General features: G+C 45.1%; 2 protein-coding genes across 2 annotated transcripts; one reads left to right on the forward strand and one right to left on the reverse strand.

The window, feature by feature from the left end:
• Positions 1-336: 336 nt before the first annotated feature.
• Positions 337-3074, reverse strand: LOC128730769 (uncharacterized). The gene is made up of 5 exons (XM_053823848.1): positions 2907-3074; positions 2683-2796; positions 1043-2593; positions 843-972; positions 337-757 (listed from the first exon to the last, which is right to left on the reverse strand). The coding sequence occupies exons 1-5, from the start codon at positions 3072-3074 to the stop codon at positions 396-398; spliced, it is 2325 nt and encodes a 774-aa protein (XP_053679823.1). The 3' UTR covers positions 337-395.
• Positions 3075-16069: 12995 nt separating this feature from the next.
• Positions 16070-23911, forward strand: LOC128730824 (D-xylose transporter). Its single transcript, XM_053823905.1, has 5 exons — positions 16070-16263; positions 21591-21846; positions 21969-22395; positions 22463-22937; positions 23022-23911. Exons 2-5 carry the CDS (start codon positions 21617-21619, stop codon positions 23438-23440), a joined length of 1551 nt encoding a protein of 516 aa, XP_053679880.1. The 5' UTR covers positions 16070-16263; positions 21591-21616; the 3' UTR covers positions 23441-23911.
• The last annotated feature ends 127 nt before the right edge of the window (positions 23912-24038 follow it).

The raw sequence follows: 24038 nt of genomic DNA on the forward strand, positions 1-24038 counted from the left end.
GTATAACATTACTAATCTGTGCTAGTAAAAATACAACTCGAGATATCAGAGATCGTAGAAAGAGCTTTAATGTATAAAAGAGAAAAGGCTCTTTTAGGCCCGATGAACCTATATGGTGGTAGTTTAGTCCACCTTCATGACGATGGTTTCCGCCGGATACTTGTTAACTCTGTTTGCCATGAGGCAACCCTCCCGGGCAGTCCGACAGGATGCATTGTTAGTTCTTAGCCTCATTTATATGCATACGAATTTTTGCAACGATTACTTGGAGCTTTTACTAGCGGCCAGCAAAGCACTACCTTCTGCTGGAGCAAACCCCATCGTCATCGTCTAGCCCGGGGTGCTCAGTAGTGCTTTTGCTTCACCAAACATTAGTAATCGTGCGCACACAATCGTCACAAGCTTAGTTTCAGCGCTTTCCGCTGGTTTTCGAGCTTCAACTCGAGCATCGTGTACGGGATGACGGAGATCACCAGCAGTATCGCAAGGATGATAATTTTAGGGCCCTCACAGAGCACACCATGTCCTGCAAACGTAACGGCCAGCCCGAGAAATCGAAGAGCCTGCAGAGGTGCTGTAACCTCGGTGAATTTGTTCGGATGCGTTAGCGTAGTCAACGCGAACAGAAGCGTCTCCCAGACGGCATTGCAGACACCCCAAGCGGCCGGTATGACGTACAGTACCGCACTATCGTCCCTGGAAGGTTTCCAGCGCAGCAACACCAGCAGTAAGCAGGCGTGGAACATAAATCCAGCAACTATTGACAGAGAGAACGAGACAGGAAGCAAGAACATTATTCCTAGAGCATCCCGATGGTATAAGTTCTTTGTTGAAGAGCCTACCGATGACTACAACACGCTTGGTGTGTCTGAGCAGCATACTTAAGGTGCAGGCCGCAATAAGTTGCATCACGCCCATACCGACCAACACACCCGCCACACTGTTTGGTCCTAGCTCACACGCCACAAACGCCTGCGGAGTGAAGAGAAGATTACAATTACTCCACATACAATATGTACATCTCGGTGTCTTTAACGCTAACCTTCATGAAATCAGCAGTCATGTAAGCCTGCTCCGTGCCAACAAAATAGGCGAGCGGCCCAGCAAACAGCAATGTATCCGACATCCGGCGGATGGAGTCAAACTTGACGTTAAACTCTATGTCGGTCGTGAAAGCGGTAACGATGAATGCTAGCAACCCGAACACAAGGTAGATCCCCATCAATGGCGTCGCACCTGTGTAGCCCTGCAGTTTCAGTTGATTCTCCAGTGCGCTGCTGTTGACCGGCAGGTTCCTGTCCCACACCGGACACAGGTGAGATCCGCAGATCCGTTCGCCATAATCGTTCGTTTGAAACATGCTGTACGGGAAGCGGTCCATCAGAGGACCTGCGACATCCCGAAGCTCCTCGGGCATGCCACCGGAAGTGCTCGAAAGATGGTAGCCCTCCTCACTGCTGCCATGGCCGGTTGGATCAGGTAGCCGAATGTTGTACAGAAAGTACATCGTTTCGCGCAGTGTCGGCATCGAGGGCGTGACGATCTTCACCGGGGTCGGTTTGGTGGGTTGAGCGTCGGTCGTTGTTTCCGGTGGCGCTGTCGTCGTATCCGTGTCACCCGGCAGCGACATTAGCATGTCCCTGTATACGGGTAGGCCAGTGTCGAGCACAGGATCACTTTGGGAAACGTTTGGCCCGAGTTGGTTAGCGGTTCCGTTCGAGATCCCCGTCAGGGCCGCGTCCGGAGCGGGTTGTGCGAGACTCGATATGTAGTAACACCCGATCCGGTTAGATCCAGAGGCGCAGGTTAACACGAACGCTGCCACGATCGTACCGATGATGATGCCCAAGTCTCCCGCTGCTCGAAACCATCGGCCAAGCCGCCGAACTTGTTCCTCTCGACTGCACAGCAACCGATGATCATCGTAACTATCCGCGCTGGCACCAGCCGTGCTAGCTCCACCACATTCAGGCTGCGAACAGCTCAACTTGCCCGCCATCGACACGAGCAGTGCTTGCTTGCACACGATGGAAGGCCCAAGCAGCAGCCCCAACAGCAGATAGCCGGGTACGAGGGACAACAACACTGGATATATGTGCGCCGCCAGGAAGAGGCAAAGCGCACCGTAACTAGCTGCCAGGACGATCGAGTAACCAAACCGTTGCACCAGCTTAGTCGTCGCTAGGCTCATGCCGGCAGTCACGGCACAACACAGACTGAGCAAACCGGAACCAACGTCGGGGCCGGCTGCGAGCCAGGACTCCTGCTGAAACCAGGTCGAGTTGGCACCCTGCAGGACGACGAGCGGCACCAGCGCAGAGCACATGAACCCGTGTGCGACCGCCACCAGGATGAAGTTTTTCATCATCTTCGAGCGGACGTGCGACGGAATCTTGTGCCGGCAGCCGTAGCTGCGGTTTTGCACCATCAGCAACTTGCGCACGGACGTCGCCCCGATGGAGCTGTTGACGGAGTCCCGCCGGTGCCGATTGCCTAGCGTCGACGACTGGAACTGGTACGCGGGCGCGAAGGTTGGACCAACCGAGATCCGGTGGCTGCGGTTCGAGGCTGGCGAGTAGTTGTTAAGGTACTGCTGCAAATCAATCCGCCCAAGCGATGGCAGATGGGGAAGCATTAGTACGTTTTGCGGGCGGAAAAATGTTCCGACAACTGTGCACTTACGTCTATTATCGGATCGTCCCAAATGTGGTGCGCTTGGCCCGAACTTCGCGTTCGCAGCACTTTCCGCGAACCGGGAGGACATTTTTGCGAGAGGAAACTTTTCGCTGCCGCGATCTGTAAATGGGGAAAAAAAACCAAGCCAACTGTTAGCAAGAGTTGATGCAGGACCTGACATGCTGCCAAATTGCGCGTATTGCGAACGTTAAGCACATCGATTTACACACCTGTTGCTTGTGGATAAAGACAGGCCGTTCCAGCGTCCGGGCCGAGTCCTTTTCACGACCGAAATCTCGCTGAATGATTCGATCGCGCGCCTGAATGCGCTCTCGTTCCTCTATCCGGCGCTCGAGCTTCTCCGACGAAAGGTCGCTCAAGTTTGGCAGGCTTCCCATTGTAACGTGGCGATTGATTTAACCCTCGCAAACAGGCTGTCTTAATTTAGCGGGCGAAGCAAGGACACGATGCGTGCGTTACTTTTGGGCTCTTCATCGCTCTTCAGGCTCAACTTCAAACGTTGCCTTGGGTCCAAGAAGCAATAAGCTGTAATAACTGTAAATTTTCAATGCAAAAACCTTACCAAAATAAACCCACACGGTTTCTACGAATGAAATAATTGCACTTTGTGCAAAATTCAGCTCGGCTTGGTTCAAGCTTGGTGCAAAGACTCACTAGCTGCCGGGAAGCGTACAGAAAAGTGTGGGTACTCTAGCATAGAAAATTGTATCTAGCAGCAATCGCCAGCTAGCAGAATCATAGTTGCTGTAAAGCACGCCAATGGAATATTGATTACATTTTCCGCGAAACTGTTCACTGAATGAGACCACTCGGTGCACGGTTCAACAATCACGTTTAGATGCTACAAATGCAGTACCTTCCCCGAAAAATATATCGGTCCACGTTTTGAAATTAACAGACAAAGTGCAACTTCGAGCGTTTGACCGACAAGTACAGCGAAACTTGTTTCAACGAACATTTCATTTATAGCTTGAAAATGTTTTTCAGTCTATAGAGCGATGGATCATGTTTATCCATGATCTCTTGCAGTACGTTAAAGAGACATTATGCATTACCTTCTAAACAAAAGTTTTTGAAAGGGGCGTCTCAATCATGTACCGAATTGCATCTTATCAACTTCTTGCTGTTGAATCGGCTCAGAGTATCGCTGTACTGTGCCAGCCGCTTCCAAACAAATGCTCTTCCTTACATTTTATCACGTCACCGAGTACGCGTTTGAGTGGCAGTACATATCGTCCGGAAGTGGAACCAGCTCCGGCCACAGTATTCAACGATGCACCGAGAGGAGTCAGCTTCAAGCAGCCTATTAGAAAGACTCACTCCTGGTTCCACCGCTCTGCCATATTTATTTATGATACTGTTGAAAGTTTTTCAATCGTCAAACGTCGTCGGTTTCCGGCGGCGCTTTGGTAAACGGCATTTTGCTTTCTTTCATGCTCGATATCCATTGCAATGTACCACAGTGTGTGATGCAGAAACGTTATGCCACACTCGACTGTAGGACGTTAGGAATGTAAAAATTAATAACTAAAGCAAATGGAGCGACACAATGGTTGGAGTGGCTCCATTCCGCGAGTATGTATCCAGTCGCGGGTGGAAACAAATTCGTCATGCTCACCCACTCTCGTTCGCGGTGGTTGTAAAATATGACTACCTTTCTTGTAGGTAGAAAGGCCTAAGTTTTTCATAAGTTGACAACAATTCTCATGCATGTAAATCATCTCGAATGGTGAATGACATACCGACGTTTAGCCACGTACAAACGAGTCCTCTTGCTGTAAAGAAAGATAGCTTTGCGAGAAAGGTGTACGTAAATTACCACACCTCTTGGTGTGGTTTCTTTCTTATTTCTTTGCCGAACCTAATACGTGAAAGGCATTTATTTCAACAGCTCGCCACTGTACGTGATTTTCTCGCATGTGACATATTATTATTTTTTCAGCGAAATTATTCATAAATATTAGTGAAAGCATGTAAAATACAGTTTTTAAAATAATGTAGTTCATGATTTTTAATTGCTTTTTTGTTTTTTTTTGTTTATTTGGTTCACTATTCCTCCCTAGGGCCATGGAGACGCCTGGTGCTTTGTATATCATGCTTTGATGGAGACGCCTGGTCGATTGTACGATTGATGTTGTGGAGAGGTATTAGGCCGTCGCATAATTTCCCTCAAACCTGTATAATTCGAGTTAAGTAAACGTAGAGTAAAAGAAAAATTTCCTATCCTTGCACGCACCATTTCGCATATTCATCATTACCGATAGAAAGAAAAGTGCAACAAATGCGTACTCGCGGTCGTTGGCGTTCCGCCTCCGCTATGCTAGTACAGAAGTTCACAGGCGCTTCTTGGAAACGGATAGACTGCCTTATTAAAACCATCCACGAGACAAGGTTAACGCCGCGAAACTCCGTCTAGGAATGCGTACGTTGCCAGCGTTCATGTGGAGCTACGTGCGAGCAGTGCGAATCCATGATAAGGTTCAAACAGTTCGATTTGTTAAACTACATGAAACTATGAAAGCTTCCATGTAGCACTGTAATCATGGCTCGTTCCATTACCAACGACAATGCGAGAAGCGTCTATTGGCATTTTCCGAGAAAACCCGATTTCGTTTTGCCATTATTTATCATGTTGCAGGCTGTAATTAATTTTAATTCGTGGAATAAAAATTTTGAATGTTTACGGAAATATTCAGTCATTAGTGCTAATTTAAATGCAAGTTTTGTAATGATACAAATGAAATGCGTATTTTCATTACGCGCCAAATGCTCGAACATTACTAATTGAATGGAAAACTAATGTTTAATCTAAATCGCATTGTCATTCACCTACTTATTCCATTTAAGTTATTTACATTTTACGATCGTTTAGCGTGACAGCTCGATAAACAGAAAGCAGTCATCAGCACGAATTCATTTGGAGCATGAATTTTCTTGTTATGACATTGAAATATAAAGTGTTATTTGTCGTCTTTATCTTAAAACTCATTCTTAAAAAAATGAATGTCGATTATGACTTTGTTTGGGATCGCTTCAAGTGGTCGCAGCACCGCGGACTGGCCTTTGCGTAGATTGACAAAGAATCTTCGAGCTTCGACGAAGCCGCTTTCTCCTCCTTCAATAAACAGCGGAACAGCGACAAACAAGCGTCTCCAAGGCAACTGGACGAGCTTGTTGCGTTAGCAGTGAAGATGAAGCCACTTAACGCGCCATGGCACATAGTATTGAATAGTCCTGGGATGGAGTCGAGTCCTAAGATGCGGAATTCTTGGAAATGCTTGCCAACAGCTACCTCGAACCTTCTCATGCAGCTGGGATAAATCCATTTCGCACCGACTTGACTCTTGAACGGAAGTGGCGGCGAATCGATGGCTGCCATCGCCATTATCGCAAACACTGATCCAGCATCGCGGGCCACCACTTGTTTGGTGCACCGTGACGCGCCACTCAAGGATGTAAGCTAATTAGTATACGAGCTTCCGTCGGCTTGGTCGTAGTTAAACATAAGACACTCTTTTCAAGGAAAGAAAACAATGAGTAAAGTTTAATCAAAGCATAAGAAATGCACCAAGTGAACCATCGAGCCATTTTCGATTTTCCGCTAAAAAAAATAAACATGCGCACCCATTGTCGCACAAGGCACGTTTTCGAGAAGGTTTTGAGATGGTAAACGAAAAGAAAAGCTACCTTTTTGCTCAATTTTAACTTGTTATTCATCAGTAGCAATTGATCCTTTCGCAGAAACAGGAGATAAATGAGAGGGAAAATTACTTTATCTTTGCACGAGCCCAAAAGTCGATCTTGATTAGCGAAGAATCGCAACCGAAACTCGCCTAAGTTGTGCTAAGGATACACTTCCAGCCCGATGCAAAAGCGATGCTTGATTTCTTATTCCACCCGAGGCCCACATTCGCGACGCATTCCAAATTCGGCGCAATTTAGGGTCAGAGAGGTTGACAAATAAAAACACCACCCACCCTGAAGGCATTACCTTAGAAAGCTAGTGGATGTCACGTATTGCCTTTGACGAAGAGTTTTGATACAAATCAACAAAGATGAGGCTACAGACTGCGAGATGAGGCAAAAAAATTAAAAAAAGTTTACTCATTTTTTACGACCAGTAAAAAAGGGCACCTGGGAAAGATGCTCACGATTTAAGTGTTACCTTCATTGGAACACAATTTGGCTAGCAATTCATTTTTTAATATAAATAAATACGATAATTATGTACAACCAAAATATTTATCAGTTAAGTGACTATTGTATTGTAGATGAACGGGTAAGTTTTGCGCACCCGACGGTCAACATTGGTAGATTCATCATTGGGTAGACGACTCAAGATCATTTAGTGGAATACCATCTCGGTAATTTCAGCCAGAAATGAATAATCGATCATGGTTAAGCAGAGTCTTTTTTAGTGGCCTCCATATCCAGCTTGTAACCTCAGGTCTATCTTGCTAGCTATCGCATCCATTCGTTTGACTGCTATTGAGTTTCAACCCTTTAAAGGAAAAAGCATAACCTGGAGTGTGGAAAAGATGCTCAGGGATGCTTCTGTTTGAATGATTCAGGGTTGAAAATTTTTAATGAAGCTTTCCACTGTGGTCCAGCTCGATAAAAGCATGTATTTTTTATTTTCATATCCTTAAGCAATCTTGTGCGTGTTTTATCATTGTTATTCGAAATATAAAGGTAAAAACAAAACATCCACCGGTAAAAGATATCGTTCTTTAAAAAGATTGACCTGCTAAACATATTATAATGTATTATGTTATTAAGAATGGAAGATAATATAGATATGCACCACAATAATACAAGCTTTGCCGTTGTGATTTGTTAACCTTGTTGTTCCTTTACTCATCCCAAGGACGCACATGACTACACATACACATGCGAATGTAATACGCATCCCTCTTCGCTACGACCGAGCTACGCTACCTATGCAGGTGACGTATTTATTTCGGTTTCTACAAACGACCTCAGACCTATCGTCGTTTTCACCACCTGACTGGTTTCTTTCGTCCGCTGCTCGTTTACACTACCGTCGGTGCAGCCGCAGAGTCCTTGACAATGCGACACACTTCACGCCCGCCTAGGTTCGTGTAGAACATAGACACAGTTGCCATTACGAGAGGCACTACACACTACACGAATAATCGTATTCATTTGAACCATTTTATACTAAATTATAACGCAATAAAGCAAAATTCACCCACCTAAATACCACTTAAATAAGACGATGGTGCACACTGCCGAAATGCTATTGTTCCATTAGGCAGCATCTTTCATTTAACACTCCAACCACTACCCTAGTTAAATTTTCACATTTATGCTATGCCATTGTTTGTTGTTCTATCACAACCGCAGCACTCACACAGTGTGTTTTATTAGAAAGATCTCGTCTCAAGACATAATTTTAGTTTTGAGTGATGATGTTTGGAAATATTCCCAATATTCACACGAATCTGCTAACTCACTGCTAGGCAAAGGATATCCTAACTCTGAACAGATGAATACTGCCACACGCTCACGATTAGTGACATTTTCTAACCACGTAGCTCCTTTTTGGACACTCGCAAAAAGGAACGATGAAAGCTGTTGCTACGGCAGCAAATCGCTAGCGGGATTATGTTTTCACTCCCGGAACTGATCTAGGTGTTGTCACACACATGCAGCGAAGGACAATGTTCGAATCCTGGAGAAGGCGAATTGCCCGTACCCTCTCAGGGCAGCTGAATCGAGGAGTATTTTGACAGCTACATCCACGCACATGCGCATATAAATGTTCGACATTAGCAAGCTTTTACGTCGAAAAGGTAGCTTTTAATGGCAGGACAATGGATTGCTCTGCCAAGCTTTGCTAAGCCTTGCATGACTTCTGGACCGATACATTTGATTTTGAATTGAATAAAATGTACAGAGGAATTGACGTAAACATAAATGGCATAAACCAGAATCAGTTGAATGTAATGAAACGAGGCAGCCTCGGCATGATTTACTTACAAGCAGAATGTGAAAAAGCAAACATTAATAACACGAAGATCATCATTATAAGAACTTTTTATGAAGTTCTGGGTCAGTATACGTCGAAAGCAGGCCAAGAGTCGGTAGAATCGCAGTTCCTCGACTCAAATAGCAATCGTGGAACTTGATATTCTAATCAGTAAAAATTTCGCGATATGATCGATTCCTATGAAGTAGACCTCGGCCTGGTCGATTTCTAGCAGTTATCGCTGCTTCTCATTAAAATTTAATCTGACTCTGCTAATTCGCTCTAAGTAACAATTTCTATTAATTCGGAAACCTTCGAAAAACGATTCGGCAGGGGGAAACTTCTCTGGCCTCAGATTAATCTTCAATCTATGAAACAGCTTGGCCTGGCGTGCCGTTGGAAGAAAATGTATGCATTTTAGAAGGTACCTTTGCTAAATAGGGGATTACAACCATTTTAAACGTAACCTCAAATCACACAGCACTAGTTGTCGTGACCCTAATCAATTTTATCATACCGCTGCAAATGCTTTCTGCAGTTTATAACCAGGTGATGAAGTCGAAAACTGTCATGCTTGTGTGTGACTGGTAATCAAAATACGTCTTTTGTTTGCGTGCGTTTTCAAACCACAACCAGAACCGCAACAAACATGGTCATAAAGCAATCCTTATCCCGTGAAACCAGCATAGAGCGATTTTCTTTGTCTAGGATTCTTAAGTTTGCTGTTTCCTGTTTCCTTTGCGGTTGATTTCAATCTATGCTTCCGTTTCTAAGGCAGTACATTAAATTGATTGGACATGTTTTATTGTTTGTAAACTATAATTTTTAGTTTAATTTTTACGTTCCATAAATATTTAGGAATTTTTTTTTTTCTGAATTTTTACCTGCTTAGGAAATGACTGACATTTTTTTATCTAAACAAAAACCTCTGATCTGTGATCAAGAATAGTTCACTTATTTATCATAACAAATTGCTTCACAAAGGTTGTTTTGTTTTATCAAAAACAACTTGATGGTCTTTTCAAGTCAGATGAGGTAGATAGGTCAATTTATAGGCGAGCTTAAGCCGCCATCATTAATCCAAAGCTCCACTCGGGCATTAAACCGGGCGTACACCAACGCTCATCATCTCGCACGCCGGTGCGGATTTAAAATCCGACCATGCAACCACTTGCCGGCCACGGTCTCCCTCCACACGGAAACAATTTCATTACCAACCGGTTTATTGGGTCGGTCAGCGTTAATTTTGCTGGCTCATTTTCGTACGACCTCACCTTGTGGTCAAGCCCCGGTGCGTGGCATGTTAACAACCGCAAGGCAGCACTATGAAGAGCGTTTGTGAGGCAACGCAATCCTTTTCATGCCCGCCCTATTGAAAAGTCTAATAATGGGGTATCTAGGAGGTAAACGAAAAATTAAAATTTTCAAATCTCGTGTCTCATTCTACGGGCAGCATTAACAAGCAGCACGTGAGCGTCGTTTCTAACCTTTCAGAGAGATTATTTGCACACGTTTGCAGGACGTATTTGAATCTCGGAAGAAACATCTTTTTTTCATCGCTATAGCAGTAAAGTGCTTTAGCTTTTCCGCCTCCCTCGCCCTACGTCCGGTTCGTCACCTTTTATTGGTGCTGTGGCTAATTCAATTCTTCAGCGTAAAGCACCACGGCGTGGCATGGGTTTGATTGTCTGAGCGATGAAGTCGGAACAGCGGCTCAATTGACGTAAATAATTTGTGAGCAAATTCTTCACTCACCGGTGACCGACGCTGTATCGAATCGGAATCGGTTCCACAACTAACGTTCACAACATCAGCTTTGAAGCGCAAGTTCATGGAGTTTTGAGTAACATTGAATAATATGTGATAAAATTAATCAAATCAATAAATTAATTTAATTTTTCTTCTTTCTTCTTAAGTATTTAGAATATCTCTTAACAATTTCATTCCTATTTGAGAATATTATCGTCATCTTTTTTAATTTTTTAAAACACCCAATTCTTTCGCAGCTCCAGTGAAGTATAGCCTTTGCGTATCACTTAACTCAATAATTCATTATATAATCAATTACTTCTAGTTCTCTGTGTAATTGGTAGGCTACAGTAGCTCCCACTCACTTATGCACATCCATTAGACATTCATTATAACACAGTCACACAGATGGTCGGTCACGACGGATGTCTACTAAAAATGCTACCCAGCTAAGCTCACATCTGGCTTAGGAATGTCCACAAACAATAAGAATGTACAACGGACTACTCTCGAATACGGTATGGGATATAACGAAAAATAGCCGGTTGCTAGGAGACTATCATATACATTAAAAATCAATCAGTATCATAGTAACCTGGTAGATGCGTGTAGAATTATACAGATTTCTGTGCATCGAATGCGCGCTTATGTAAATGATTTGATAATCGTACAACCCGGCATCTCACGATCTCCACGCTGAATATGATCTAATATGCGCATACGTAACACAGCGTGGGATATGTGCTTTTGCGGAGGCTTAATAATTAATAGAGGTTTCAGAACTATCCTAATTTTATTACTGTGTGGGAACACTCATGTTTGAGATCTGTGAAATTTGATTTTGATCAATTTAATGCACGGTTTGACAGGACATTTTGCACTTAAAATTGCCGACACGTGCCGAATACCCTCACATTCACTACGTCAATGTCGTCACCTGTTACGATACAATTCCGTTCCCTTTCATTTATCATTGCAGCTAAATCCTTCGCCTCACGCCACGATTCGTTGTTGATCAAGTTCACAAATCCTGCGACTTCCGGCAAACTTCCCTTCTATTTCGCCGTTTGCAACTACTTCTCACCTTACTCGATCGTTCGATCAAGCTACGTCCGTACAACCACCGGACTGACCCAGCCTTAAAAAAACTGTCTGACCCTTCGCCATTGACCGTTCTCTCTAGGTTAAGCTACACAGGTTTGAGTGCACTTTATGCAGCGGATCGTGAGCTCCGAGAATTCACGATAATGCCGTGGTCACATTGTCTGGCAGTCGGTGTTTCCACCCAGAATTCTCACCGCACTCGAAGCGGAGAAGGTTACAATGCCATTCACTAACCCTGTTTGGTACCAGATCGCTTGACACCATCAGATCCTAAAATATTGCTGCACGAATGTTTGTTACCGAGAACAACCCACGACAACCTCCCAGAAGGTCGCCAAGCATGCGTTCTTGGTTTGCACTTTTTTATCAAAAAGAAATAAAAAGGGAATGGACGACATAGTGTCCTTAAAGCATACTCCTGAAAAAGATATTAAAATTTAAAAATAAATCAACATGTTATCTCATCTCTTTCACTTACGTAAAAGCTCAACATCATTAGAGATGCCTTACGTGGGTGTTAATGATCAAAAACGCAATATCTTGATTTAACATAACATTTGATAGACTTTTGCGTTATTTCGTCAAAACGTGCAATCGCTATGGCGAAGATTTTCATTACACAAACCTCCCAGAGGGTCATACCTGTTGCACATGCAAAATACAGTCCTAACTCTCACCTCGATGACGGCAATGTGTCGCCGTCAGGTGGACTATTAATTTTACCACCGCCTGACGCTTTGGGTCCAAGGTTTCCCGGGCATAGCCGGGGCGGATTCTGATCAATGCGACCGCTGGTCGGGAGACACGCGAGGATTGCTTAATGCAAACCACGGTGTACAGCTGGAACGTGTTTGACAATGTGTCTGAACCTTTGATTGCCGGCAGTAATATCAGACATTTTTCCATTCACTCGAACAATTGTAAAGTGGAGCAAGCTACTATTGGGATTATGATTAAAGAGAGGCAAGTTCAATTTAAACAAATGTGATTAAATAAAAAAACGTTTGAAAATGCGAGAAAACAAACTAAACCCATAGCACCTGACATTGAAATAGTAAGTGGTTATGCTTCTTAAACAATAACAGTCACATGACTCGGACATGATAATATCAATATATCATCGAATAAAACAAAATCGCCTTATTGTGATTCCTTGATATACTGTATAAAGTTAATATGTAAATTACGGGAAAGTTGATTAAACTATATAACTGGAGTGCAAATGCTATGACAAACCAGAACAAATGGAGGAAAAATATGATACTAGTAGTAAAAACTTTTTCGACGCAGATAAATGCATCGTATGATTAGCATTGTGGTGATTCATGTTGTCACGTAATTTCCCGTTTGTTGACATCTGTTTCAAATTTTACGCTCGAAAAACTGGTTACAGGCCGAATATTTGGCTGTGAAGAACCGTCCCAATCTCTCAAAAGAAAAAATCCCAACATTTCCGTAAACACGGAAGCACGCCACATTCTCTCTGTGAACATTCGAAGATTAGCGCAACGGTTCCAAACGACAGTCACCCGGCTCACGACCACAACCTGGATCGTCTTTGGGATTTCCTTCCATCGACCGCGAGGCTAACACCTCGTCTGAAGAATGGGCGGCAGGAAGATGAAAAATGAAACATGGATGAAAAACCCACCGCATCACCACCGATCAGCAGAAACCGGTTTCATCCCCACACAGCGTTAAGGGTAGCGAAAGTCATGGGGGCTCGCATGGAAGTCTTGCCAGCGTTCGAAACCAGCGAATCCGTAGCTTGACGAGCACTGATGGCTGATGATTGCCCCCAGCTGCATTGAACTTGACCGTGACAAGCGACCTAGCAGAGAAGCTGGAGTTTGTGAGTGCGGATTCTCACATTCCCGATCCAAATGACGCCGATCATTCGCTTCGCATCATTGCGCTTGGTGATCTTTTCCTCTGCGGGAATGCTTAGGGTAATCCCCGAGAAGATTCCCGGACTGTGCTTGCAGCTGTGAACTGTTGAGCAGATCTGGTTCCTCACGGCCAGAACGGGCCACTACGGCAACGGAAGAACGAACGTCCAATGACCGCACTTGGCTTCGGTGTACCACCAGAACGGCTCCAGAACGAGCGAGACCTTGAAATACCTAGACCTGTTCGAGTAAAACGAGCCAGCCAGCTTTGTTTAACTGCCCCATAAGCGTGCCGTGGATTAAGTACAAACTTCTGGCAATTCCAATGAAGCTAACATCTCGTAGGCACATTCAAACAAATCTCCACGAGTGTCACTCCAAACTGGTAAGTTATTAGTCACAAACCCATAACAAAAACATAAATACACGCTTTTAGTCTGCGACTAAAAGCCGTCGAACATGGTCCACCGTAACGACCAGGTTCAAACGTTCTCCTGTGGAGTGTGGTATTGCGAAAAGAATATTCAAAATTAAGGGCAAGATCTGTAGACTGGTTAAAATTACAAGGTACCATACAAGCTTGAATATAATCCTAAAAACAAACCATGGAAGGAACAGTTTAAACCATCAATCATTTATTCGATACACAAGATAAATACAAAATATTCTATTTACAGGGTGAAATCACGTAGAAGTTAATTGATAAATATGTGAGTAAAAAACAGTTATTTACAGGAAATACAGTATATTATGTTAGGCAATTGATACCTTATAGAATCAGCATTAATTCTCCGAGACGAGCATAATTTAGATAGTCTCGTTATTTGCCAGGTCAATATAATTGCAAACAGACCTTTGACTTCATAAGGTCAAAAATATAACTAGAAATGGTGTTGAAGAACATTTGAAAATGCTTCTCCAAGTCAAAGTACTCGAGTAAAGGATCGTCAAACATCGCAATATGTACCTGATTGTCGTCCAGTCATAATTTAAATTAGATTAAAAGCTGTCGCAAAAATGGCCGGGCAAAGAAGTGACAAAATTAGCCTGTCACAGTTCAAAGTGAAACGTACGATAGGGTAAAAATCTTCCAAGGGTTCTTCATTTAATTGCCTTTACTTCTCACGGCCCTTTCCTAACGCCGAAGAGGCGTTGGCAAATTAACGGAACGTTAAATTTCTCTTCTCGACTCACGCATCGGTCCGGTTACGCCGGTAAGACGGGTCACCGAGACACCCTCATTAGCTTATGCAATTAGCTTATGTTCACCGGCTCGACGAAGGCACCACATGCGATGTTCTACCTATGATCGATTGCGGTAAGGTCGTCAGTTCGAAACCGGGATGGCCTACACTGCCATCAAGCGTATCTCGCCCTGAGGCGAGAAAATCCCATTCAGCGGTGGATGGTTTCACTAATCACATCAAATGGTGTTCAATTTCACTTTCCACCGAAACAGGTAGAAACCCCACTTCGGAAAACACGCGCCATCCGGGTGGCTCCCGTCGGGACAAGTAAATGAATTTTCCGCTCAAAAACTATCAACAAAACAAACACCACCGTCACTTGCCAGCGGGGGCTGCCATGGCGATCGTTTCGGCCGTTTATTCCCGTTGGCAACAGTTTCCAGAGCTTGGGTGCAATTTGCAGTAACACCGGCACCCGGTGCCTCTCTATTTTCGAGCGCTCCAGACACGCTCCATGTTCCTTTCTATTTCTGTACCAACGCAATAGGAGGAAAAGAAGATCAAACCAATTACTTCAACATGCAACGGGTATGAGGCTGTGCTGGGCGCATAACCAAAGTGCACCCGTCGTATGCTCCATCTACCATCCGATCTGTAAACTGACCGTCAAGCACATACCGCTCGAATCGTACGCTGAGATGTCATTTATTGTTGTCCACTTCCATCGTCCAGTGTGCAGCTTGCAGCATGAAAAGCTTCAGCACATCCCAGAACATCCTGGCCCTGCGCTTAGGACAAGAACCGATTCTGCGTCCAGAATTCAAAGCTCAGGGTCAACCGGTACCGTGGCATGCCAGCACCAGTCCGACCGATTAGCGATCTGCAGCAAAACGATCAGCACCATCGTAAAGGTCCTAGCGGACCAGACCCTCCCTAGACTATCGTACCCGGGCATGTCGTGGCCCCGGGAATTTGGCTTCACCATTCGTCGAACACGGCGGCCACCGGCACCCCGATCGAAACTAGTTACCTTTTCCTTCCCGCTCGCGTATAGCATCTCACTCACACGCTCCATCGTTGCTTCTCGGTCACGCTAACGAGTGCCATAGGCCGATGAGGGTTGCTACATACGCGAATTGCACGACGCGCGTCTCGCCTTGGCGGGCTTATATTGGCGCGTTCTGAGCCACGGCAGGCTTAATCAGAGTCCGAATCGTGCCGGAGACGGTTGTAACGGCTGAAGCGGACGCTCCGACGGTATACAGTCCAGCGCAAAACGTTGGCGTGGGGTGTTCGAAACCGATCGACCACAAGTGCCAGGATTCGACCGAAGCGCGAAATAGTGGCCACAGATCGAGTGCAACCCTGCAGAGATATTCCGTTCCTCAAGTGAACAACAGTGAACAATTGTGCGGCAATCGGCCTGTGCTGAGAATTTCTCTCCAAGCAGCGAAGAGAAGCAGCTTAGCCTGTCCAAGTGTGCGTAGAGTGTGTGTGTGTTTGTCGTGAAGTCGTTGAAAACTGTTTCCTAGGTATCCAGGATCCAAGGATCTATCCAGGATAACCGTTGTGCGTCAATTGCAACCAACAAGTTCGAGAAGCACAACTCACTACAGACCTGCATTGTAAACATTTAAGCCCAAAGGTGAATACCGTCGATTATCTGTAATTACTCCAAGTTCGATATCCCATCTTCTCGAGATGTCTGCGGAAGCGCAACTCGCTCACGTTCACGTTCTTGATGGCATCATCCACGTTGCGAAGCGTTGCTCTTACCTCATCTGGAGGATTAGATCGGGGAATGATCCGTGAAAAAGAACCTTTACTGGCTTCGGTTTCACGCGTCATCTGAGCTTGCAGATTAAACAGTTGGAACAAACTCGCGTTGGTGTTGGATCTTACGTACACGAAAAAAATGGCGACAGATACCCAACAGCTCTCCTATGAAGAGGATGGGATTGAATGTCCCCATCGTTTGCAAGCTCCAATATAATTAGCTTGAATTAAAATCATAAAATCTAAAGGAAAGAGTGCCTCGAGATATCCCTACGATCAATCCGGCATTCTTTAAAGGGAATACGATTATTTCGGCAAGTAAATAGAATTTAATGTCCTCATCACTCGCAAGCTCCAATTTTTGTGTTGAACTCAAAAAAAACCGTAAGACTTGTATACCAAATCGAAACAGCTATCCCATGGGTCGATCAGGCGCCAAATCTTTCGATCATACCCAATCCATGGTTGTTGCTCATTCCCTCAAATATTGTGATTTATTATTTGTGCGTCATTTTGCACCCCACAAGGTGCGCATACTGTGAATGTTATTTTCAAACGACCCGCTAAGACCTTCGAACGTTACTTGTTCCGGCATCGACGGGGACGCGCATTGACAGGGCAACGTTCACTCGCCCACGCACCGGTGCATTTCGACCGTCTCGGGGGTAACTTTGAGCAGTTTCGAATCGAATTGTTTCAGCAGCCGCCACAATGCCAACCGGCAACACGTGAAATCTAGCGCCGGCGTGCAAAATTTACCGACGAAAATCAGGGCCACTAATCGTGTGTATCGTTGGTCGATCCGCCAAAGTCAAGGACATCGTCGATCGGATCCGGTTGCGAACGCACAGCAAGGTTCCATTTTAGCAAGCGCACATTTTCCGGATGTATCGTCGAAATTGTGCCGTGTATCGGTGTATTGCTTTCTCACAATCGCCTCCATCAATTGCTTCCGTGATTAATTGTTTCTCGCGTCACCTCAAGAATGTCGTCTAACGTGCCTTGAAGTTGTCCGTGATTTCAATCTCCTTTGGTGTATTTAAACGAACGCTCACACACCTCGCGCTTCGCTCCCACACCAGCGGCACTAAGGTCGGTGAGATAATAATATTCATAATTAATACCCGTCTGCGCATTGGCAGAGCGCGAACTCGCCGTTCTTATGCTGGATACCTCGACGACCGGTGCCGGTCGAACGATTCCGGACTAGCATGCGGATCACCACCGGATCACACACCGGAACCATTTATCTTCGCGCGCACCGAGCGCCGATCGAAAGGGGTGGGAAGTTCCGCAGATTGGATTTAGGCTGCGTCTTAAAGCATGAAGCCACTGACACTGGCACTGAATCGCGTCCCGAAATCAGAAACAATCGTCGCGCATCCGATCCCAATTTTGATGGAACCGATTCCACCGTGCGGAGACCTTCGTTATGGAATTTATGAGCGGTGAGGACGGAATGGGGACCGAACTGCGGGGAAGGCCGCTACCGAGCAGGCTGCCCACAATGACCGATGGAAACGCACTGTTGTAAAGAAATCTCGCCACGAGATCAGCCACGGAGGACGCTATAAAATGCTAACTTCCCAAAAAAAAGTCTTACACTACGGCGAGTTAACGAGCCTCATAAAATGGCCGTGACAATCGAGAAGGACATTGCATATGGAAGCCCTTGGCCTGATGGGATGGATCGGAATAATTTGTTTATTTTTCAACCAACAATTCCGGTTAGAACCATGTCACTGAGGTGCAGCAACATTTTTTGGGGATTTTCTTTACGAAATGTGAGGATCCTGCTGCAGAGATCAGCCACCCAGATCCAGAGTAACAAAACCGCACCTCTGTCCGGCCATTAGATGATGGGATGATTATTTTTCATACACCTTCACGAGCTGCCCCTCACATGCCTGTTTGAAGGGGAGTTTTTTTTTTTTGCTCGCTCCGCCTTGAATGCGTACGTACACCGACAATTTATCATCGGTTTAACCTTGAACTTGAAGCCTAACCAAGAAGGAAGTAGCCTGAAAAACTGCCATCGTTGTCGTTAATGAAGCGCTAAAACAGAGGACCGCAACGGTGGAATGAATGGCGCAAAAATAAAACGCGTCACACGCGTTCCCAACGTGGTGCGTGCCGAAATGACCGGACCTTTTCAATTTCTTCCCGCGTAAACTCACGCTACGAGGAACGGTCGAGGCAGCCAAGGGTTTTCGTTTGCACGAAGGGCCTCCATTAAAATATTGTTTGGTTCGCTCGGTGAGTGAGCGATGAACGCGTATCAGACGACGGATCTGTCGATATACCAGTTCTGGATAATTGATTTCGGGTGAAGCGAGCCGTCGCCTTTGGCCTACAGGCATCATTAGTTTGGTTCGATTCTTTAACAATGAATCGCTTATGTGCGGCAGGATGCTGGAAATTGTCGCTGGAGCAGTTTGCTTTGCGGGAGAACACACGTTTAGCGTAATTAGCTTACGTTCTATTCTAGCGATACGTGCCATTTGTTTTTTGCTAGGAACTATATTTATATTTTACCTATTGAACTAGGTGCTTTTTTCCGGAAGTGATATGATGATATGCATTTCATTCATTTCGCATGTCGTGAGACAAGCAGCGCAATTGAAACTGATTTTTTTAATGTGATGGCAATTAAATTCATTATTATTTGCTATAAATTTCCTGCACCTGTCGTAAGCAAATGATATAGTCGCTATTAACGGAAATAATTATATTTCTGGGAAACACGCTAATGTTGCTAACCAGATTTAGTTCATTTGAACGAGATCCGTGGCTTACCCGCTCAAGTGTGAGCTCTTCGACATAAATGACATGATTTCAAGTCATTATAACCTCGGGTTAAAAAGTGTAAGTCAATTCTCGGCGCTTATCAATCCAGCAAACGCTTGGGTGCTATAAATATGCAGCAACACGCAGCTGTTTCCTTCGCCTCCCCCAACGGTGTTGATTGATTATTAAAGTGCAGTTGCACACCTGGCCGAGCCCGTTCAGGCAGCGGCGTGAGCGGCAGTCGAACTTGAACTTGAACAAAGCAAAAAATACGTTGGCTGCCACTTGCCACGTATGCATATGTGGGAACGAGTTGCGCGTTGGTAGACGACGACATCAGACGAATGAAACCTGCGGTGAGCTATTTTAAATGACATATCCGTGCCAAGCTGACCGAGCACTGTCCAGCGCGGGTACTTATCGCATTAGGATGTTTGATTTATTTTGTTGTTTTAACCGTTCGGAGAAGGTCTCTTAGAGATCGTGTCTCCGGTTCTCGAGTGAATAATTCTGTCTGGAATGCACGGTTGCGTTGCGAGGAAGTCAATCAACCTCGAGTCGAATCAACCAATTAACACTAGCCGCTCAAGGGGGCCAGATAGGAGTCCCACGGAGTGCAATGCGAACAAGGCTGGTGAGTGTTAATATGAAAAAAAAACACGAATAATCCAGCTGAGGATTGAATATTTAATGAGCTGATTTAAATTCGCTCATTACAATTTTTTCCCTCGCACCATCAATTCTGGTGCTGGATTAAAACAAACTAGAACTTAACCGTGCTAAGCTTAAAGCTAAGCTTAAAGCTAAGCTTTAAAGCTTGCTGTGCTGCGTTTTTGGCTTGTGTCTCCCCTTTTTAGGTGTTTTAACCTGTCGCCATGCGTTCGCTTAGTGCATGGTCCCAGTCAAACCAAATATTTCGAAGTACATAAATGATGATAACCGGTAATTTTATATACCTTCTGGTTGACCAAGTATAATCATACAATTCGTTGGCAAGTTTTGCGTTCCAGCCCAAGCTCATGCATCCCGTTTCCATGGCAACATGTGAATGCCGTTTAAATTCACTTTGGCAGGTTTTTATTTCCTCAACCGCTTTAACGAACCTGGGCAACGCTGGTATCTGGGCCGGTTTGTAGATCCGAAAGTGAAAGGATTGTTGCCGCCTTTTTGATCACTGCAGCCTATAAATGTCACCTATATTATATGCAAGAGTGTTGGTAGGAAGCAAGAACACGAAATGCTGCACCAAGAGCATTCCTGTCCAACGATCCGGTTCTTGAACCTCGGCCATGTGGTGCTTACCTTGAGAATTTTGCGGCTTACTGCACAAATAGCTATCACATGTCATGACGTGTGGGCTGCTCGTGGTTTCCTGGTGGAGGAGCAATACAAGCACTTACGGGACGTCGGTTTTAACGATAGATTACAGCGGTTTTGGTTCATTTCCGCGTAGCTTAGCGACTGCTAACGAAACAGATCGTCTGAGCCATAAGTTACTTTAGGACTCTTTTTTACATATATTTTTTTACAGTTATATTCCATTTTGCAGGATTTCTGATCGGGTTTTGTTTATGCACGATGTCTCATGCATGATGCCTAGGCATAAACCTTATAGCAAAACAGCTTTTATATCACTCCTAATATGCTTTTATTTCCTTTTAAAATTATTATAAAACTTTATACTTGTATAAGTTATAACGAAGTAGATAAATATAGCAAAAATTACTTGATTACAAGTACCACAAATCGAACAAAATCACGACTGCTGGTAATTAATTGAACACCACCGAAACGAATGAGACCACTATTTAATTGCGAAACAATCAGAAATATCTTCCCCATAGCAAATCGCTCACGAACTAGCTCCGACACGATGCTCGCGTATTAGCGATTTGTCTATTCATCTTATTCCACACATATTACCCGTTCAAATCGGCGCATGGCTTACTAATGCGATCGATTGATTGTATATACTGACAAAAGGCTTATAAACGTCTGCTACTATCCGCCAGGGATACTACCACCGTTGATTCAGATCGTTGATCTGCGATACCCAATTGACGGTTTCCTTAGCACGAAGAATTACATAATCGCCTTAATGCACCACTGTTGCTAATTATGTAATTTTTAAAATATGTTATACATTGCTTGGAAATAAGAAATTAATTATTTCTATAGTTATATTTTAAATTCCTTAAAAAAAACCTTCAGAAACTACTGCAAACCAATCTAAAGGCCTTTTAAAAGCTTCAGCGCCCATCTTATCTTTTCAACACGCACGTTTTCGTTATCATTAAGCTGTCATCTGGATCTCTCGATCCCGGCTCAGTTAATCCCGTTCCGCATCCTTCGAGCAGGACGTGATTTTACAGCGAATTGCTTCTTTCTAACGCTTCTGCCCGATTGCAGGTTATCCCAAGGACCTCCCAGCCAACATGCAGTCATCTATGATGGAGAAGCTTGGCTTCCTATACAAACCGTACGTGCTGGCCGTGCTAACGATCGGTTACATTGCTGGCGAGCTCGGACACTACCTTATCGGCGTCACCTCGAAAGCAACAGCCATCGAGCTGGTGTACGGCGATCAAGCTTGTCAGCAGAACCACACCGATTTCCTGCGCCACGAGCTCCCGGCCCAGTGCGCCGAATTTATCATCGAACACGAGTAAGTAACCTTATTTCACATACGCTTTAAAAACTTTGGCAGAACGGCAGCAAACGAACTGCTTTATTGGCGTGTAATCGATAGCCCCAAATAATGTGTGTTCCTTTTGTCCTTCTGATCAGATGTCACAACCAACACATCAACGGTACGGTGTACTGCGAGTGGAATTACAACGGGCTCGGGCTCGAGTATCAGCTGTTGGCCGGTCCAAGCTTCATCGCCGTGTTTACGGTGATGGGTGTAGTGCTAGGCGTGGCCGCCGATCGGTTCAATCGCGTGCGAATGCTTTTCGTGTGTACGCTCGTGTTCGCCGTGGCCATCCTGCTCCAGGGTACGGTCAAGGAGTACTGGCATTTGATATTACTACGCATGGTCATGGCGGCGGGTGAAGCCGGTTGCAATCCGCTCGCCACCGGCATCATGTCTGACATCTTCCCGGAGAGCAAACGAGCCCTCGTAATGGCCATCTTTAACTGGGGCATCTACGGTGGATACGGCATCGCGTTCCCTGTCGGACGATACATCACCAAACTTGACATCGGTGGACTGGTAAGCTTGCCCCATTGGGTGTTGGAACGTTTCCTACGTAAATACACTAACGAATCTCCACTTGTAGGGTTGGCGAGTGTGTTATTACGGTACGGGAGTGCTGGCCCTTATTATGGCCGTGCTTACCGGCACGACGCTGCGTGAACCGGAACGCCGGAGCATCGGGGAGGACGCATCGGCCAAAGTAAAGGTTAACCTGTGGAAAATTCTGACGCAGCCACGTGTCCTGCTGCTCATGTTTGCAGCATCGATCCGCCACTGCGGTGGTATGACCTTCGCGTACAACGCGGATCTGTACTATAACATTTACTTCCCGGACGTTGATCTCGGTTGGTGGCTGTTTGCCGTGACGATCGGTATCGGAAGCATCGGTGTGGTCGTCGGTGGCATCGTGTCGGACAAGTTCGTCGCCAAAATGGGCATCAAGTCACGTGTGGCTTGCTTGGCCATCAGTCAGCTTTTGGCCACTCCGTTTGCATTCGGTTCCGTCTACTTCGAACCACTCTGGGCGATGATCACGCTTGGAATTAGCTATTTCTTCGGTAAGTGCGGCTTATTTCGATACCCTAGAGTTTTTCACTATCTTATTTTGGGTTTTTTATAAACGTTTTTCCTCCAATGTTCAGCTGAGATGTGGTTCGGCATCGTCTTTGCCGTGCTGGTCGAGATCGTTCCTCTACAGGTTCGTTCGACCACTATCGGTGTCTTCTTGTTCGTAATGAACAACATCGGTGGCAACCTGCCGATTCTCGTCGATCCTCTTGCCAAGGCCATCGGCTACCGTGGATCGGTCATGTTCTTCTACGCCGGGTTCTACGGCGTCAGCACGCTGTTGTTCTTTGTCACGATGTTCTTCATGGACGGACCGAAACAAGAAGCGGCTGCCATTGGCCATGATGCGACAAGCCACGCCAACCATGTGGAAATGGGCCACGAGAACAATACATTCCAGCCGGATGATTACCTGCCGCCACCTCTCACCAACGGAGCAAATGGTCATCGCAACATAGTCAGTGTACGGCCATCGGAAAGCAGCCGGCTTTGAGATGGAGGAATAACGCGGGATCCACCCAAGGGCCAGACAACGTATGGGTCTCCAGTTCTACGACAACCACTCGCAAAGTACCTCTGTGCCTAGACTGTACATGTTTTTATTATTTTATTTTATTGTTTTATGTAAGCGCTAACGATGCCACAGGCCTTAAAGGGACGTAGGAGAGCAAGTGGCAAAGATTGTGCCCCTCCAGAATCTCAAATCGCGAAAGGGCAAGAATCTCGCTAACGATTAAGCTGTAAGATATTTATACCCATCGATGTCGATGGTAAGAGCAAACGAAAGCAGAAATAGCTATCTTAACTACAATCAAGAAAAATGACAGAAATCTTTTAAGCAACCAGAAATTTGATTACGCTTTTAACAGAGCTTTGACATACAGTACATTCCAGCCACATCTGTTCAGAGCGTATTTGTGTAGATATTCTGCTTTTTTGGACAAATAAAAAATAAAGCTAATCTTCTGAAATTTACACATTTCGGGAGTATTCTTCTGTACGACAATGTTGGTCTCATTTTACCTCTGTTCAACGTACTAAAGCTACGTAAATCCCAGTTGATCTTTCATAACACTAGAGTATTCGGATAT

This window comes from Anopheles nili, chromosome 2 (genome assembly GCF_943737925.1).
Source record: "Anopheles nili chromosome 2, idAnoNiliSN_F5_01, whole genome shotgun sequence".
NCBI classification, from domain to species: domain Eukaryota; kingdom Metazoa; phylum Arthropoda; class Insecta; order Diptera; family Culicidae; genus Anopheles; species Anopheles nili.

What these genes read in the sequence shown, in the direction of transcription:
- LOC128730769 (XM_053823848.1), bottom strand. Translation starts at nt 3,074, where the DNA reads ATGGGAAGCCTGCCAAACTTGAGCGACCTTTCGTCGGAGAAGCTCGAG. An exon ending in GGGACGATCCGATAATAGAC is followed by an intron (nt 2,594 to 2,682) that starts GTAAGTGCACAG and finishes ATTGATTTGCAG; the next exon opens with CAGTACCTTAACAACTACTC. An exon ending in CAAGCGTGTTGTAGTCATCG is followed by an intron (nt 758 to 842) that starts GTAGGCTCTTCA and finishes CTCTGTCAATAG; the next exon opens with TTGCTGGATTTATGTTCCAC.
- LOC128730824 (XM_053823905.1), top strand. Translation starts at nt 21,617, where the DNA reads ATGCAGTCATCTATGATGGAGAAGCTTGGCTTCCTATACAAACCGTAC. An exon ending in GAATTTATCATCGAACACGA is followed by an intron (nt 21,847 to 21,968) that starts GTAAGTAACCTT and finishes CCTTCTGATCAG; the next exon opens with ATGTCACAACCAACACATCA. An exon ending in AACTTGACATCGGTGGACTG is followed by an intron (nt 22,396 to 22,462) that starts GTAAGCTTGCCC and finishes CTCCACTTGTAG; the next exon opens with GGTTGGCGAGTGTGTTATTA.